Here is a 13,536-nt window from a genome sequence, read left to right as displayed (position 1 = left end):
GATTTGGAAAAGCACTCAGCATTTTGACATTGGATATCTCCTGCTTTAGCTCTTGCATTCACCCAGTTGTACAGAGTTGGAGAGCTTCAATTTCATTTCTAATTCCATGTGATCTTGAATATTTTGAGCATAACTGTTTGGAAGGGCAAACCATGTCGGAGCTTATGTAAAATACCCAGGGAGCGTGCATGTTTGTGAATGTAGATTTGCATTCTAATATATAGCTTTTCTCCACTGTGTTATGAAAATCCACTGACTTTTTGTTACAGCTCGGATCTGCCGTGCTGTCCTCTAGTGGCTGTCCTTTCTTTAAATGCATTTACTCTGCTACCTTCTGCCTCTTTTCTTACATCTACCGTCTTTCCCACTTTGTGTATCGCCTGCCTAGAAGCCCCCAAGGTTGCCCGGGGTGTGCTGTGCCAGTGAAAATTCAATGCCACTGAAACTTTAATTAGCCAGACTGTGTTTCAGTGGCAGGCGGGTGGCAGCATTGTAGAAAAGGTCATGCGACTCTTCTGCAGTCTGCGGCACCCTGGGTTCCCCTCAGGTTTTATTCCCCCCCACATGCCCAGTCCCCCTTCAGCACAAAACACCTCCTTTCCTGGCCGTCGGCCCCATCAGCTCTCCCGGGGAGCCTCTGTGTTAAACATAAATGCTCGCTAAATTTGGCACTGTACGTTTAGGAGAGTAAACTGTGGGTGACTTTCAGTAATGTTAGCCGGCCTAACTGTCGTGCTCTTATGTGTGTACACGGCATCCTGTATCGACCCTCGTGAGTGCTGGAAGTGAGACGGGTCAAAGATGATTTTTAGGTCGGCGTTTGTAGCATCGCACACAAAGCAGCTCTTCCCACCCTGGTTCACATCTAGCTCAGAAGCAAACACGCTGCCGCCAAAGTGATGCATTCTTGACACCGAGCCATATCGTAGCTGCTGATTGGAGGCTGCTGAATGCGCCTGAGAGATGCCAGAAAAATAAATGCCTTGTGGTTTTTTACCCCATTCTTGTGAACTCTAATATTTTATTACCAAGATCCTGTCTTTGAGAGCCAGTAACCTTCATCAAGTTCTCTCTCCCAAAATTATGTTCTCATTTAAAATGCAAAACACAGAGGGATTTAATTTTGTGATTTGCACAAATATATAGAGTCATATAATATTCATATTTCCAAAGTGTTTAATTTACTGATTGCTGATTTAAAGACATAACTCTATCTTTGAAGACAACACTGTGAATTACAATATTGCAGAATGACTGTTATCTATGCAGTAAAAACCTATAGTGTGCAAAATGAGGGTTTGTGCATTCAGCAGCAGCGACATGCTTTCTCTATATAGTGACAGCATTGGATCGTTGTTGGTGCCATTTGTAGTTCTGTTTGGTGATACTGGCATTCAAATGGTGACTGTACTCACCAGTGTGTTTATGCAGATGATTAGAGACGGTTACAGATATGATATGATTTCCTTGTTCTTGTGCTCTAAAAACCAAGACTGAAATTGGAGAGACACAAGTATACAGTTAAAAACAACTGAGGATGCAGTTACTGCAGATGCTAAAGCCAACATTTCTTTTCGTTCAGCTACCTCGTTCAACCTTTTTTGTTCCTTGGAGTAAGAATACCAAAGTTCGCACAACGGTTGGAGTTACATGCTGTTAGATTCGGGTGGGTGCCTAATCTGTTTTATTCAGCTGGCTCGGTGTTGGGTCCTCCACAGCCGTCAGCCTAATATATGGGTGTAGGGAAGAGGCCAAAGGAGCGGAGTGGGGATTTGTTGGCTGAACACTCTGATAGTGAGAGGCCTTCCTTTTTTTGCCTGGCTAGCAGAGTGGATGGATAGATGGATGACGAAACTCAGAGAAGGAATAGCTGTTATTGTGAGAAAAATTCTTTGGCCTAGCCACCAATGTTGAGGCAGTAGGCCAACCATAAGCCCAATACCAACCAACCCAACCAACAAAGCAAGCGCATACCCCCCCCAAATCACTTTGGGGTAAACCCGTTTAACCAGCATCCACATTTTTCTTGTTTGTGCTCTCCACCCCGGGCGATGATTAGAAATAGAGGAAGGAGGTAGCTGAAAGAAAGGAATTTCTTCATGAGGTTCTACACCTGGAATAACAAGTAGAAAACTGGAGGTATTTTACCTGCCAGCCAAACCCTTGAAAACTGTTTTTCCTTGTTTCTTGTCCCCTTTTCTTCCCCTATTTCTCATTTCGGTTCTCCTCACTCAATTTCAGTCCTGGCCGAACAGCTGTGCCCTCAGTTGCAGTGGGTTTCGCATCCGTGGACTGGCCTGATCTCACAAATAGTCAGCCAAATCAAGAGCTAATCACCACCAATTGCTCAAATAACCTTTCTCGTGTGTGCTGAGGGAATGGTGGAGGGAGACCTAGAGAGGGGAAATGGAGGGAGAGAGGCATGAGATATGCTAAGCACAGGAGGTGAGGGGGAGAGAAGGGAGGGGTGACCCTGGGACCACCTGTTTTTATGGAGCAGAGACTCAGGCACTCAGTGCCACATTATCCAAAATGACTCTCTGAGGTCCAGTGTTGACATTAGCTGCTTAGCCATCAGAGCTTGCCTGTCCCATGGCTCCATTTCAAAAAACTGACAGAGGGGAGAATAAGTGTGACCAAGGGCTCTGCAGTCCAGCTTCAAAGTCTCAAATTTACCATCACGTCACCCACAGTACATCTGCATTTAAGCCAGAGAAAAACACTGGCAGATAATATCTTGTTTTTTTATGTTAGGCCAATGAGTAGCAGGAATTTGCATTACAAAAAGAAACTCAAGCATCAAACAACATGGATAACATTTCAAGGTATGTTGTCACTAGGTTTTATGGACTCTAAAATGTCTATATTTGTATCTGTCTCCTTAATAGTCTGTCTTCTTAATTCATTTTTCCCCCTTGAATTGTAAGTGTCTCTTTTCACTTTTCCACCTATCCACCTGCCTCAACTCCTGCCCCTCTTCTGCTCTGTCTTTGCCCCCAGCACACCATCCTCTCGTCTTTCTGCAGGGTCAGGGTGTGCGTCACTCAGGGTACAAAGAGATAGTGATGTTTAACCTCTGAAAAGCAGTGACACAACCACAGGAATGCCTAAACTACTCCTACACCTACAGCTTCAAATCGAGTAGAAGCATCTGCTATTCTTGGAACTAGAATCCTTCACACCCACTTTTTCTGTCTCTCTTCCTCTTTCTCTCTGTAACACTCTATTCCGCCTCTCCAACTTCTTTTCCCTTTCATTCTCGTTCGCTTGCTAACATCTCTTTATCATGTTAAACCCTCCACTTCTCTGCTCCGGCACAAGTGACACAATCATTTTACTGGCCAAGCCAAACTGGCTAAAATACTACACCTCCTTCCTTCCTGAACATCAATTTTAGAGCGAGGGCGAGCAGAGAAGTTGATTTGGCCTTAGGCTGTATTTTTGAATTATTTATACTCCCATTACTGTATACATGACACATAGACAGTTTGCCTATTTAGAAGCTGAAAAGATCTCCTCTTCCAGTTTTACACAACAGCTGACACTTTCAGCAGAGTTATTTTCTTAAATAGCGTTTTAGTAAGAGTTTAGATTCAGATGCATTTAGGTTAACAGAAAATGCCTTCTCAAAAAATGTCTGGTTTTCTCTAGCTGCACTTCACTTCAGTTTAAGTATACCAGCAACCACAGCAACAGTGTAGTCATTGCCCGTCTCCACACACTGCATTGCCTTTTATCTGAATCCAGCTGTACAGGGCGAGAGAGTTTTTAAGCTCCAGCAGAAGCAGCAACAGGGTCAGTTGTACAAAAAGACTGATTGACGTAAGGGACAAAACCTGAGATCTCTGGACTCTGCTTCGTCCTACCTCTTTCTTTTCTCCTTTTCACTCTGCTGACTTTCCTTTTGAAGCAATATCTAGAAAGCAGAAGCCGCACCAGCACAGATGAGATGTGTTCATTTGTGCGTGTCAGACAGCAGTGCACGGCATGTGGGTTTGACAGGTTGGACACTTCCAAACAAACACAGGCAATTCTGCAAGGCTGGCTCTGAAGAAGGCCAGTGTACACGTGTGTGTGTGTGTGTGTGTGTGTGTGTGTGTGTGTGTGTGTGTGTGAGAGCTGGAGAGAGGGAGAAATGGTAACTAGCAACACTCAGGTTAATGCCTCCTGTTGCTACTTACTGTTGCCCTTGTCTGTTCTTGATGCACACTGTCAGTCAACACAAACTACCTGCTTGTTTTTTGATTTTCCCAGGCTCAGATCTGGATTTATGCATCTGGTTTTTGGTGCACATTCTTTCTGCTCCAGTATTTTCAACTCTCGGGCTTTGAAGAGTGCATTCAACTGAACAGGGCACTTACCAAACAGTTAAATTAGAAGTTTAATATGATACTTAAATGCATATTTTAATTATGGAGGTTAAATTTACTCCTAGTATTTAAAACAGGATAGAAGTGGGGCGGCAAGCACTCGCCAACCATTTGGAGAATACATATTTTTCAATACTTCGGTTACGTTTGCATAAAAGTCATAAACAAGGGTAATCAGTAGAGTAGCTCTGACCACAGCTATTTCCCCCCCCCCCAAAAAAAAGTTTGCTAATTGACCTTTTGTTTCTTTAATTTAAACAAAAAAGAGTGTACATGAATAAAATATGAAAAAACATCTTGATAGTCAAATCCCTGCCAAGGCAACTCACTCTCTCAGCCTTTTTTCTTAATTCTAAATAATGTTTTAATTATGTGGCTGTAATGAATGAATTTTAATGGATTGTTAATGTGACCCCATTCAACACCCCTACAAAGTTTCATCAGAATTTATTCAAAACTTCTTTGTATAAGATCTTTGCAGACAGAAAGATGATATGCATGCACACACCCAAACGCTGCCAAAAATATAACCTCCTTGGCAGAAGTAACTTGTCTTAACTAAAGTGTTTGATGTCCAGAGGTGGTTGTCTGCCTTGCCTTTAGCTTAGCCTACATTTGTGAATCCAAGATTACACTATGATGTGTTACCAGTTCATCACAATCAAGTGTTTTATAACCGTGGAACAACCCTTCAGAATACATCAAGTTATTTTTTGTTTGGCACTCTTAACCACTGGCTTTATACCAAAGTTTTGCACTGGCATACTCAACTACAGTCCTAAATATCTTTTTTTCTTCTTTTTACTAAAAGTGTGTCCCCCTGAGCAAAAACTTTCACACTTTACATGCAACTTTAAAATAGCTTATACAATATTTTTTAAAATTCAAAGAACTTATTCTTTTATTCCTCTTCCTGCCGTTATAAATCAAATCTATGTGAATTATTTTTGCAAAGAACAGCAGGTAGAATTAATAAGTATCAAAGGCTGGTAAATGAATTCCATTTATCCTGAAATATATAATTTTTTGCAAAATTTTGAATTTTATGTCAATTTAATATTAGAAAAAAGGTAGGGGGATGATTATTCATGAGAAAGTTGCACAGCAAGACATAAATGGAATGCTGCTGGATTCAATTCAGCACGCTGATCCAGTCTCATCCAAAATGACACAGAGTAAATTGTGAGAACAATTTTCCCAGTGGAACCTCTACGAGCTGATCTGAATTTTAAAGCATTCCTTTATTGAACATCCCTTAATGTGAAAATGAATTGTTTTAAATTTAACTCTGTATCAATGAATTCTGAACATATGCTAAAACTTTTAAATTACCTCCTTTTCCTTTATAAATTACCTCACTGGCGCCCGGCAGCTTCATTTCTGCTTGCAGCTATTATCCATTCTTATTATTGAGGGAGGTGAGTAAGTTTGAATGTTTCTAATCAACTTGTCATCCATTTTAGACTTGCCAGTTCATTAAAAATAAAATCCCATCAGTAACAGAAATGGGCAAAAAAGTTAAATGACAATGGTTGATGACAGCCAGTGACCACAGCGTGTGTGACCACAGCCAACTTCAGCAGATGGGTATGATGACATACGCTGGCCAAACACTTTAGCTCCGTTCTGTTGAAAATGAATGGACTTTATCATTATGTTGTTTTTCGTCTAACAAATTATGAAGCTCTATTACCTTATGATGCCATGATTGTAAGATGTTGTGTACTACTGCCAGCTTGTTATTGCCCAAAGAATGTGACATTTGTAGAAGCAGGAGAAAAAAAGCAAAGCAAAGAAAAAACACTACAAACAGCCAGACTACCTTCCATTCCAACATCCTTCCTGCATTTAGAGCTGTTAAGGGTTCGGTAGGAAACATTCGCCAGTTTACTGCAAACCCGCCAACAAAACTCTGGGGAATCCCGGCACCTAAAAAAAAAAATACAAAATTAAGTGATTCTGCCAAGAAAAAGATTGACTGCTGAAGCCAGAAGAGGAATTATCCAATTTGTTGAAGCTTTTTTGATTTATCACTTCTCATCCTTGCCAGCGCACTGTTTCGATGTATAAATTTTGTAGTCTTTGTTTTTCTGAATGATTTTTTTGACATTGTTTTCATTTAATAAGCGTATTGAATCAATGTTATACTGTATAGATGGAGAGGGTAAAATGCACATTGTATCTGCTTAAGGCAAAAAAAAGAAGTGTGTTGAAGCGCAACATTGCACTCACTTTGCATTGGTCACGGTTTTCATGCGTTTCCATTTACTTCAGGGATCATGAGAAGTCACTGATGTCATTTCACTAGTGTTAGGGCTTAACAGCATTATGAGTCATGAGAGGTTTACCTTTTCCCTTCTCACTGGATCTTTATTATTTGTGTGTCCTTTCTCTAATGTCTAATTCTGAGTGTCTGAATGTTTTTTTTTTTTTACTTGTTCATGTCTTCTTTTTTTTTTATCATCCTTGAATGTTTAAATGAACGATTAGCCGTCTACATGCTCTCTTAATGTTCTTTCTTCTGGAAACTTCTCTTTTCTAAGCTTACAACATCACTTAGTTTACAACTGACATTCAAACTCTTTGCCACATTTTGCAGCATAAACAGGAGGCCTAAACTCTGAGCTGGAGATGTGTGAGCTGTGTGACACTTAAGCTGTTACAAGGGGACGGTCAAGGGCAGATGCTGCATAGTGCTTGTATACAGCATGAGAGTTGTAGTGATTGTCAGTGACCGGGTAGGATGGATCCATGCTTTCATGTTCTTTACACCAGCTTCTGACCCTACCACCTGACTGTCCCAGCAGATCAGGGACCAAGAGATCAATTTTGTTGAGCCTAAAAGCATAGAATTGCTGCCATGTGATTGGCTTATAAGATATTTGCATTATTGAGCAGCTGAGCAAGTGTACCTAACAAAGTGGCCGGTGAGTGTACGTACTATTTTCTCTCGTCTTTTAATGACTCGTGTTCTCGAAGGCTTAAGTGCTCGCATGTGATCTTTGCCCAAGATTTCCTGTTTTCATCTGTCATCCTCTTTATGTTTGGTTCTTTCTTACATCCTGTTTTTCTTTTTTATCTTTGATGTAAGACTATAAAGAAGGCGCGCTTCTTTCCCATCTTTTTTCTCCCATTCTGCCCTCTCTGTGCATCTGCCGCAGTGACACCTGTCTTTTGAATTACCATCAAAGACTTAACAAAATAAAATGTGCTGTATAAAACTATATGTAATGTTGTTTTTCTCAAATAGGTGTAATTTCACAATACAGTATGTCCATATATTCTTACTGATTACTGGAAAAAGAACAAAATAAGACGGAGAAAACTGCTTTTTTTGTAGTATCCATCCTTCTACTTGTGTTGTGTTATACTTTGCTGTTCAACTTTAAGCAGATGTTCGTCAAGCCAAATTCACAGCTGCTAAAATTTACTATGGCGGGACTCATCCTTAAAAATATGGCTGTTCAGTCAGCTGATTGTTGCCTGTTGCTGGAAATTAGTGGAGTTAATGTACTCAAATGCTGCTGTGTGCAACTCACAAGGGTACTAATATGGCATAATCATTACACATATTTAATAAGACAGTGTGCTTTTTAAGGTTAAGGAAACCCTCGGGGTAATATTTACTGCTCAGAGGAAACAGTAAATCTGGATAGTGGGTGTCTCCTGCATCTGGTTTTACATGGGAAGAACCCTCACTGCTCATATTTTTTTCAGCTAGAGTATCTATATTCTAATTAATTGTATAAAGACCTGCAGAGATGATAGAATACAGTTACTATTCTCCATAGTGTGCCTTTGCACCTGCCCCAAGTCCCTACACGGGTTCTCCAAAGGTGCTGAACAAGCCTAAAAAAAGAGTGTTGCTGCTTTTATACAATTTTCAGCTGATTTTACTCCTTGCTTTTCCAATTTTTTTTTTTTGCTACTTTTCCTTTGTTCTTTATCAAACAGTGCCGCCCAGTATACACAAGTAATGCATATGTTCAAGTCTTCATATGCATGCACAGATGGGCTATCATATGCCGTTATAGTAGCCTTCATTTGCACAGGAAAAGAAACGCATACTCACAACTCACCAAGCATTGGCATAAAGACCTTCTGGGAGTGCAGATGTGAGGAGGTTGTCCCACATCCAAGTTCAGGTTTCACCTACCTGCTATTCAAGGCAGTGCTGTGTTGTGTAATCGTGCAAACACACAGTCACTTTGTAAAGTGTGTCAAGAGGCAGAGGGCAAGGTCTAAGCACAACACTTGGGTGGTCCATCCACCCGTTCCTTTCCTGTGCTTTTGTACGTACCACACTGACGTGTTGTGGTTCTGGGCAGCTCTCTGCCTGCCCACGTACAGCAAAGAGGCACTTCACTTTCTCAGCTCTGATGACGGAAATGGAATACGCCTGGATCCTTTCATCCAGCAAGAGCGAGAAGAAAGAAAGAAATGCCGTTCTGGGATGTCTCATGCACATGCAGCTGCCCTCTAAAAAAAATGTAGCTCAGCTTCAATTTTATCACATTTCCAGTGCCTAGACAGCTGTCAAACGAATGACATGTTTTACATCAACCACAATTTGTACATTTTCATCAGCCTAAAATAGCTCGTAAAGCCTTTGTTTTATAGGCAGTTTTATTTCTGGTGTCTCTTTTTCTTGGGGTTGATCCGATGTTGCATCAGAATGATTGCCATTGTATTTCTATTTGGAAGAAGGAGGGCGAAGAGAGACAAAAGGAGAGAAATAAGGATACAGTACAGGAAAGAGAAATGGTAGATGGTAGAGAGACATTAAGACAGAAAGAGAACAAGTAAGAGAAGAAGATTTGTAAGGAGGGGGGGAGGGCCGAAGGCCAGCAGAGTCAGAGATAAGAGGCTGGAAGAGTGATTGAAATAGGATTAGTGGAGACAGGCTCTGCATCCCGGCCGCAGCATCACAGTGTTAAACCTGCGCCTCACAGGGACTGCCTCTGTCACATCAAAGCCTCCCCAGGCTTGCCTGGCAGAGAGGCGAAGGAGCCTCCAGCAGGGTCATCCACAGCCCCACACACACACACACACACGACACATATATGACCATACTGATCACATTCTTCATCCATTTCCAATATGTTTCCATTATGGGCCTGAAGCTTGCTCCTTCCTTCTTGCCTTTTCATCTCGCTGCAGTATCTTTGTGGCGTGTATTTGGACCGCGGATAGGATCCATTGATGAGCCATCTTTAACATTTAATGAGGCAAGCAGTGATGAGTTGGCATTGGAAAGCTACTGTCTCCTGCTTCCCCAGAGTCCAAACAAAGTTTTAATGAGAACTTTCCCCCAATTTGTGCCAAAAGCACAGGGCTTTTTAACTGCTTCCCAGACTGAAAGCATACAAAAAATTTCACGCAAGTACTGAAGGAGGGCAGACACCTAAGTGCACATAAACAAATAACAATCCCTTTCATATACTGTGGTGTTTGGCGGTAAATCAGCACAAAATCAGTACTATGACGTAAGAATGAATATAATCACTGGTAAGGCTGGGCGAGTAATAGGCTGTCAGTGACTAGCCGAGTCTATCGCCTGTTTTTTATTTTGGGGGTTTAAGTTGTGCTCCTTTAGTGTTTAATTCAGTCAAAAAAAAAAATCACCTGTTAAATAGTAGAAACAGCAATAGGACCTGGCAGCTGGTGTTAGACACGTTCTTATTCCGCTGAAATATTCCTTTCGCAAAGGGCAGTGACTAAATTACAGTTAAGATGTCTTTAGTGACTAGTTACGATTTAATATTAACTAAAGCTGTAAAGAAAACCAATAATTCATATTTGAGAACTAGACTAAAGCTCTCCATGTAGTTTCACATCCTTATTATTTCAGCACGTGTTACCCCCGCCTTCAGCAGGTGCTAAACTGACTGAGGGTAGCTGGGAAATTTTGACACATTGCCTCAACTGATTATGTGGTTATTGACATGCTGGTCTTGAATGCTTATTTAATGTTCTAGTTTAGTTAAAAGTTAGGCTTTTTTAATTTTGAAGATGTTTGCTGTCAAACGATTCAAATGACTTGAAATGTATTAGTAGAACACAAAGGTAATTCCCACCTACTTCCTTTATCAATACTTAAAAATCAAATCTAAATTTGTATCTCTAATGTGCTACAAAATTACTTACAGCTTTGTAGCTCAGCGAGTGCTGAAGGCACTTGCCCCAGCTCTCCACATTCACTAATCAAGTGAAAACTCCTTGTTCCATGTTCATCTTTTGTGCTTATGCTTGAGAGTGTCTCGGTATGATCAAACGCTGCACCTTAGTCCCACTCTGTTGCAGTAGATTATGAATCCCTATGGCTAAAATGGCCTGTTTATCTGCTGAAGAGAGACAATCCACTGATTGGTGAGTGCTGTCGCTCTGTGTGTTTGTATGCGTGTATGTGTGTGTGGGTGTACTCGTGTGGTATCTGTATTAGTGTGTGCGAGCTGGTAGTTTTCCTCTCGGAGCTCATCAGTTCATATCCACCACCCATCCCACCGCAGCATGCAATAAATAGAGTCTCCGCCACTCGTTGAGAAATGGCACAATTATCCCCTGCTGGTGAAATATGGGCCGGGATGCACCACTGCTTCTTCCCTACAGAATAAGTGTGAGTGTATGTAAGTGTGTGTGCCCAGATGCAGCGATGAGGGTGGCTGTTTTTTGTCCTTTGTTGTAGTCTTTGTGATGTGCTTTTGACATACAGGGAATTGTTCCCACTTACATATCAGCACACATGCACGCATGCATGCATGTAGTATATCTCCGCATGTACATTAGTGCACACAGTGTACTTAGAGAGCAGCTCACAGTGCAGCATATTGCAGTTTTAGCTGAGACAAGCAGATAGATCTTGCTGTCTGTCAGTCAGGAAGGTCAGTCAAAAAATTCCTTGCAAGCCACTTTGCATATAGACCCGTGGAATAAAGAAATACAATATATTTTTGCTTTTGCGTGGAGCTGCATCAGTGACATGTAAGCTTATAAGCATACCGTAGGTGTCTTTATGCAGTCCTGCTCCTTTGGCAATTTCAACTTTTGTATTGGATTTTCACAGGTCCAAATAGGCTCCAGCATCATACACGTTTTATATTTTTTATGAATAAGTTATATCACAAATTCCAGTTACAGAATCTGCCAGAATACGGGGAGTCTAGAATTTATTCACTCATTTACAAACATAGCGGTAAAATTTGGGTATTTTCTTGGATACTTTCTTTCTGAAAGGGAGATCTGAGACGATAGATACACCAAAAGACCCAAATTGTTATGACAATTGCTGCCAATTTTCCCTACAATATATTTTTTTTTTATTGTAACGTATTCGGTAGAGCTGCTCTGAGGGGCCCAGTGGTGTATGTTCATTCACTCTGAAGCCAGAGTCAACAGACAGTTAGCTTAACATAAAGAACAGAAGCAGGAGGGGCTACTGCACTGTACTGTCTTTGTCTGAAGGTTACATCATATCACCCTACCAGCTCCTCTAAAGCTCATTAAGACGTATCATTATTCCTTTGAGTCACCTTTGATTTAAATGTGTTCGCTTTATAGTTTTTAGATTTCAAATAAATTCATTAGCAACACATGAATTTTACTTTACACCAAAAGAGCAACCTTTAGGACCGTTTATTGCACTTGCATGCTTTTAGACCTTTTATAATGTTCAGTGACTCTCTGAAATGCCAAAGGGCTGCCCATTCATTCCAAGTCAGCCATACACATAATTTTATTAACCTCAAGTGATTTCTCTTCCCAGTGGCTTTTGACATTTCTGTGACTTTGCAAATTGCTCGTTGTAACTAAATGGCAAAGTGTAGAAAATAAGGCAAATATATTAACCACAGGTTGGTAATCCAAATGAACTGTCCGACCAGGCGAAGGCCCTGTGGGTTATTACGAGTGTAAAACGCTAAATTAGATTTCTCTGTTTTTACAGGTATGGGAAAATAGTGTCAACCAAGGCCATTCTGGATAAGAACACTAACCAGTGCAAAGGTAAGTGTCTAGTTTTTGTGCCTTGTTTAAGTGCATTGACTGTCACTCTGTGGGTGTCCTGTCACAGGAGCCGCAGTCCAAACCTTTTTGTAAATTTCAGACATCGGCCGAGAAAGGTGCACACGGTAAATCAGTGATCTGGTGAGAAAAAGGATCTAGGTAAACATCTTGCTCTTGGAGGCGCTGGCCTGCTTCAGAGGATGATTAGAAAGGGAGCCACACTCTTAGCCTTTCCCTATCTCTTCCTCGATTTCCTGCTTTGTCGTACGGATGACAATCATTTGGAAAGGGTGTTTCCATTAGTATCCGCGCAGTAATGCACATGAAATAATGACATTACTGGCTCATTTGAAATTGTTTCTGGGGCACACATACTACACACAATTACATGCTTGAACATATGCAGCCAATTAGAGGGCTAACAAGCAAGCAAAGATTAGATAAACTTCAGTTATTATCTTTGTCAAACTCATCTTCTTAGAACCTTGGTCAGCTGCCTTACAAGGCTGAAAATACTTTTTGAGGAATCAATTTTTTAATGATGAAGACCAGTGAAGTCTTAAGTGAAGAAATTGTGAAAGAGAAGAGAATATAGAGGGATGAGGGAGGGGAAAGGAAAAAAAAAAGATTAGTGTGCTACTTGCCCCGAGGTGTCTGGCAGCACTGTTTAAGAGCTATTGAAGTTCCATCAATACTTTTAATTGCTTTTTGTGGTTTCCCGGGCTCTGAAGTGTGGCCTTTCAAGGTGAAGCTGCCTTCTTAACCCTGTTACACACATGAGTATATCCTGCTGGGTCAAAATGTTGAGGAAAAGAACCTTTGCCTTTTAGAGGATAGGGAAAAAAGGCTGATTATCTTGGCAGGTCCTTTTTGTGAGTTCGCCTGGCCATTAAAGACAACACTTGGATGCCTGTTAGTAGCAAGGATATATCTACAGGTCACAGGACACAGAACAGAGTGGATTAGAGGGGACAGTGAGAGGTATAAAAAGAGGTGAGACAAACATCTTTGAATCTTCCTGGGTTGCGAATAAAAGAAATTAGATGTTTAGTGTTGTCCATGTCCAGCTGACCTGAGTTATGTACAACACTAAAAAAAAAAAAAAATCATCCCAGCTTTTGTGGGAGACAGCATTTCCCATAACTCACCTTCCTGGAATGCAGGA

General features: G+C 41.0%; 1 protein-coding gene across 3 annotated transcripts in view; it reads left to right on the top strand.

The window, feature by feature from the left end:
- rbms3 (RNA binding motif, single stranded interacting protein) overlaps nt 1-13,536 on the top strand; it is a 292,860-nt gene that overhangs the window by 134,561 nt on the left and 144,763 nt on the right. For all 3 annotated transcript variants that reach the window (XM_026155390.1, XM_026155391.1, XM_026155392.1), the window contains one exon: nt 12,313-12,371. In XM_026155390.1, the coding sequence (XP_026011175.1) occupies nt 12,313-12,371 (59 nt within the window). The remainder of the gene's footprint in view (nt 1-12,312; nt 12,372-13,536) is intronic.

This window comes from Astatotilapia calliptera, chromosome 22 (assembly GCF_900246225.1).
Source record: "Astatotilapia calliptera chromosome 22, fAstCal1.2, whole genome shotgun sequence".
Taxonomy (NCBI): Eukaryota; Metazoa; Chordata; class Actinopteri; order Cichliformes; family Cichlidae; genus Astatotilapia; species Astatotilapia calliptera.
This window is presented reverse-complemented; position numbering and strand designations above follow the sequence as displayed.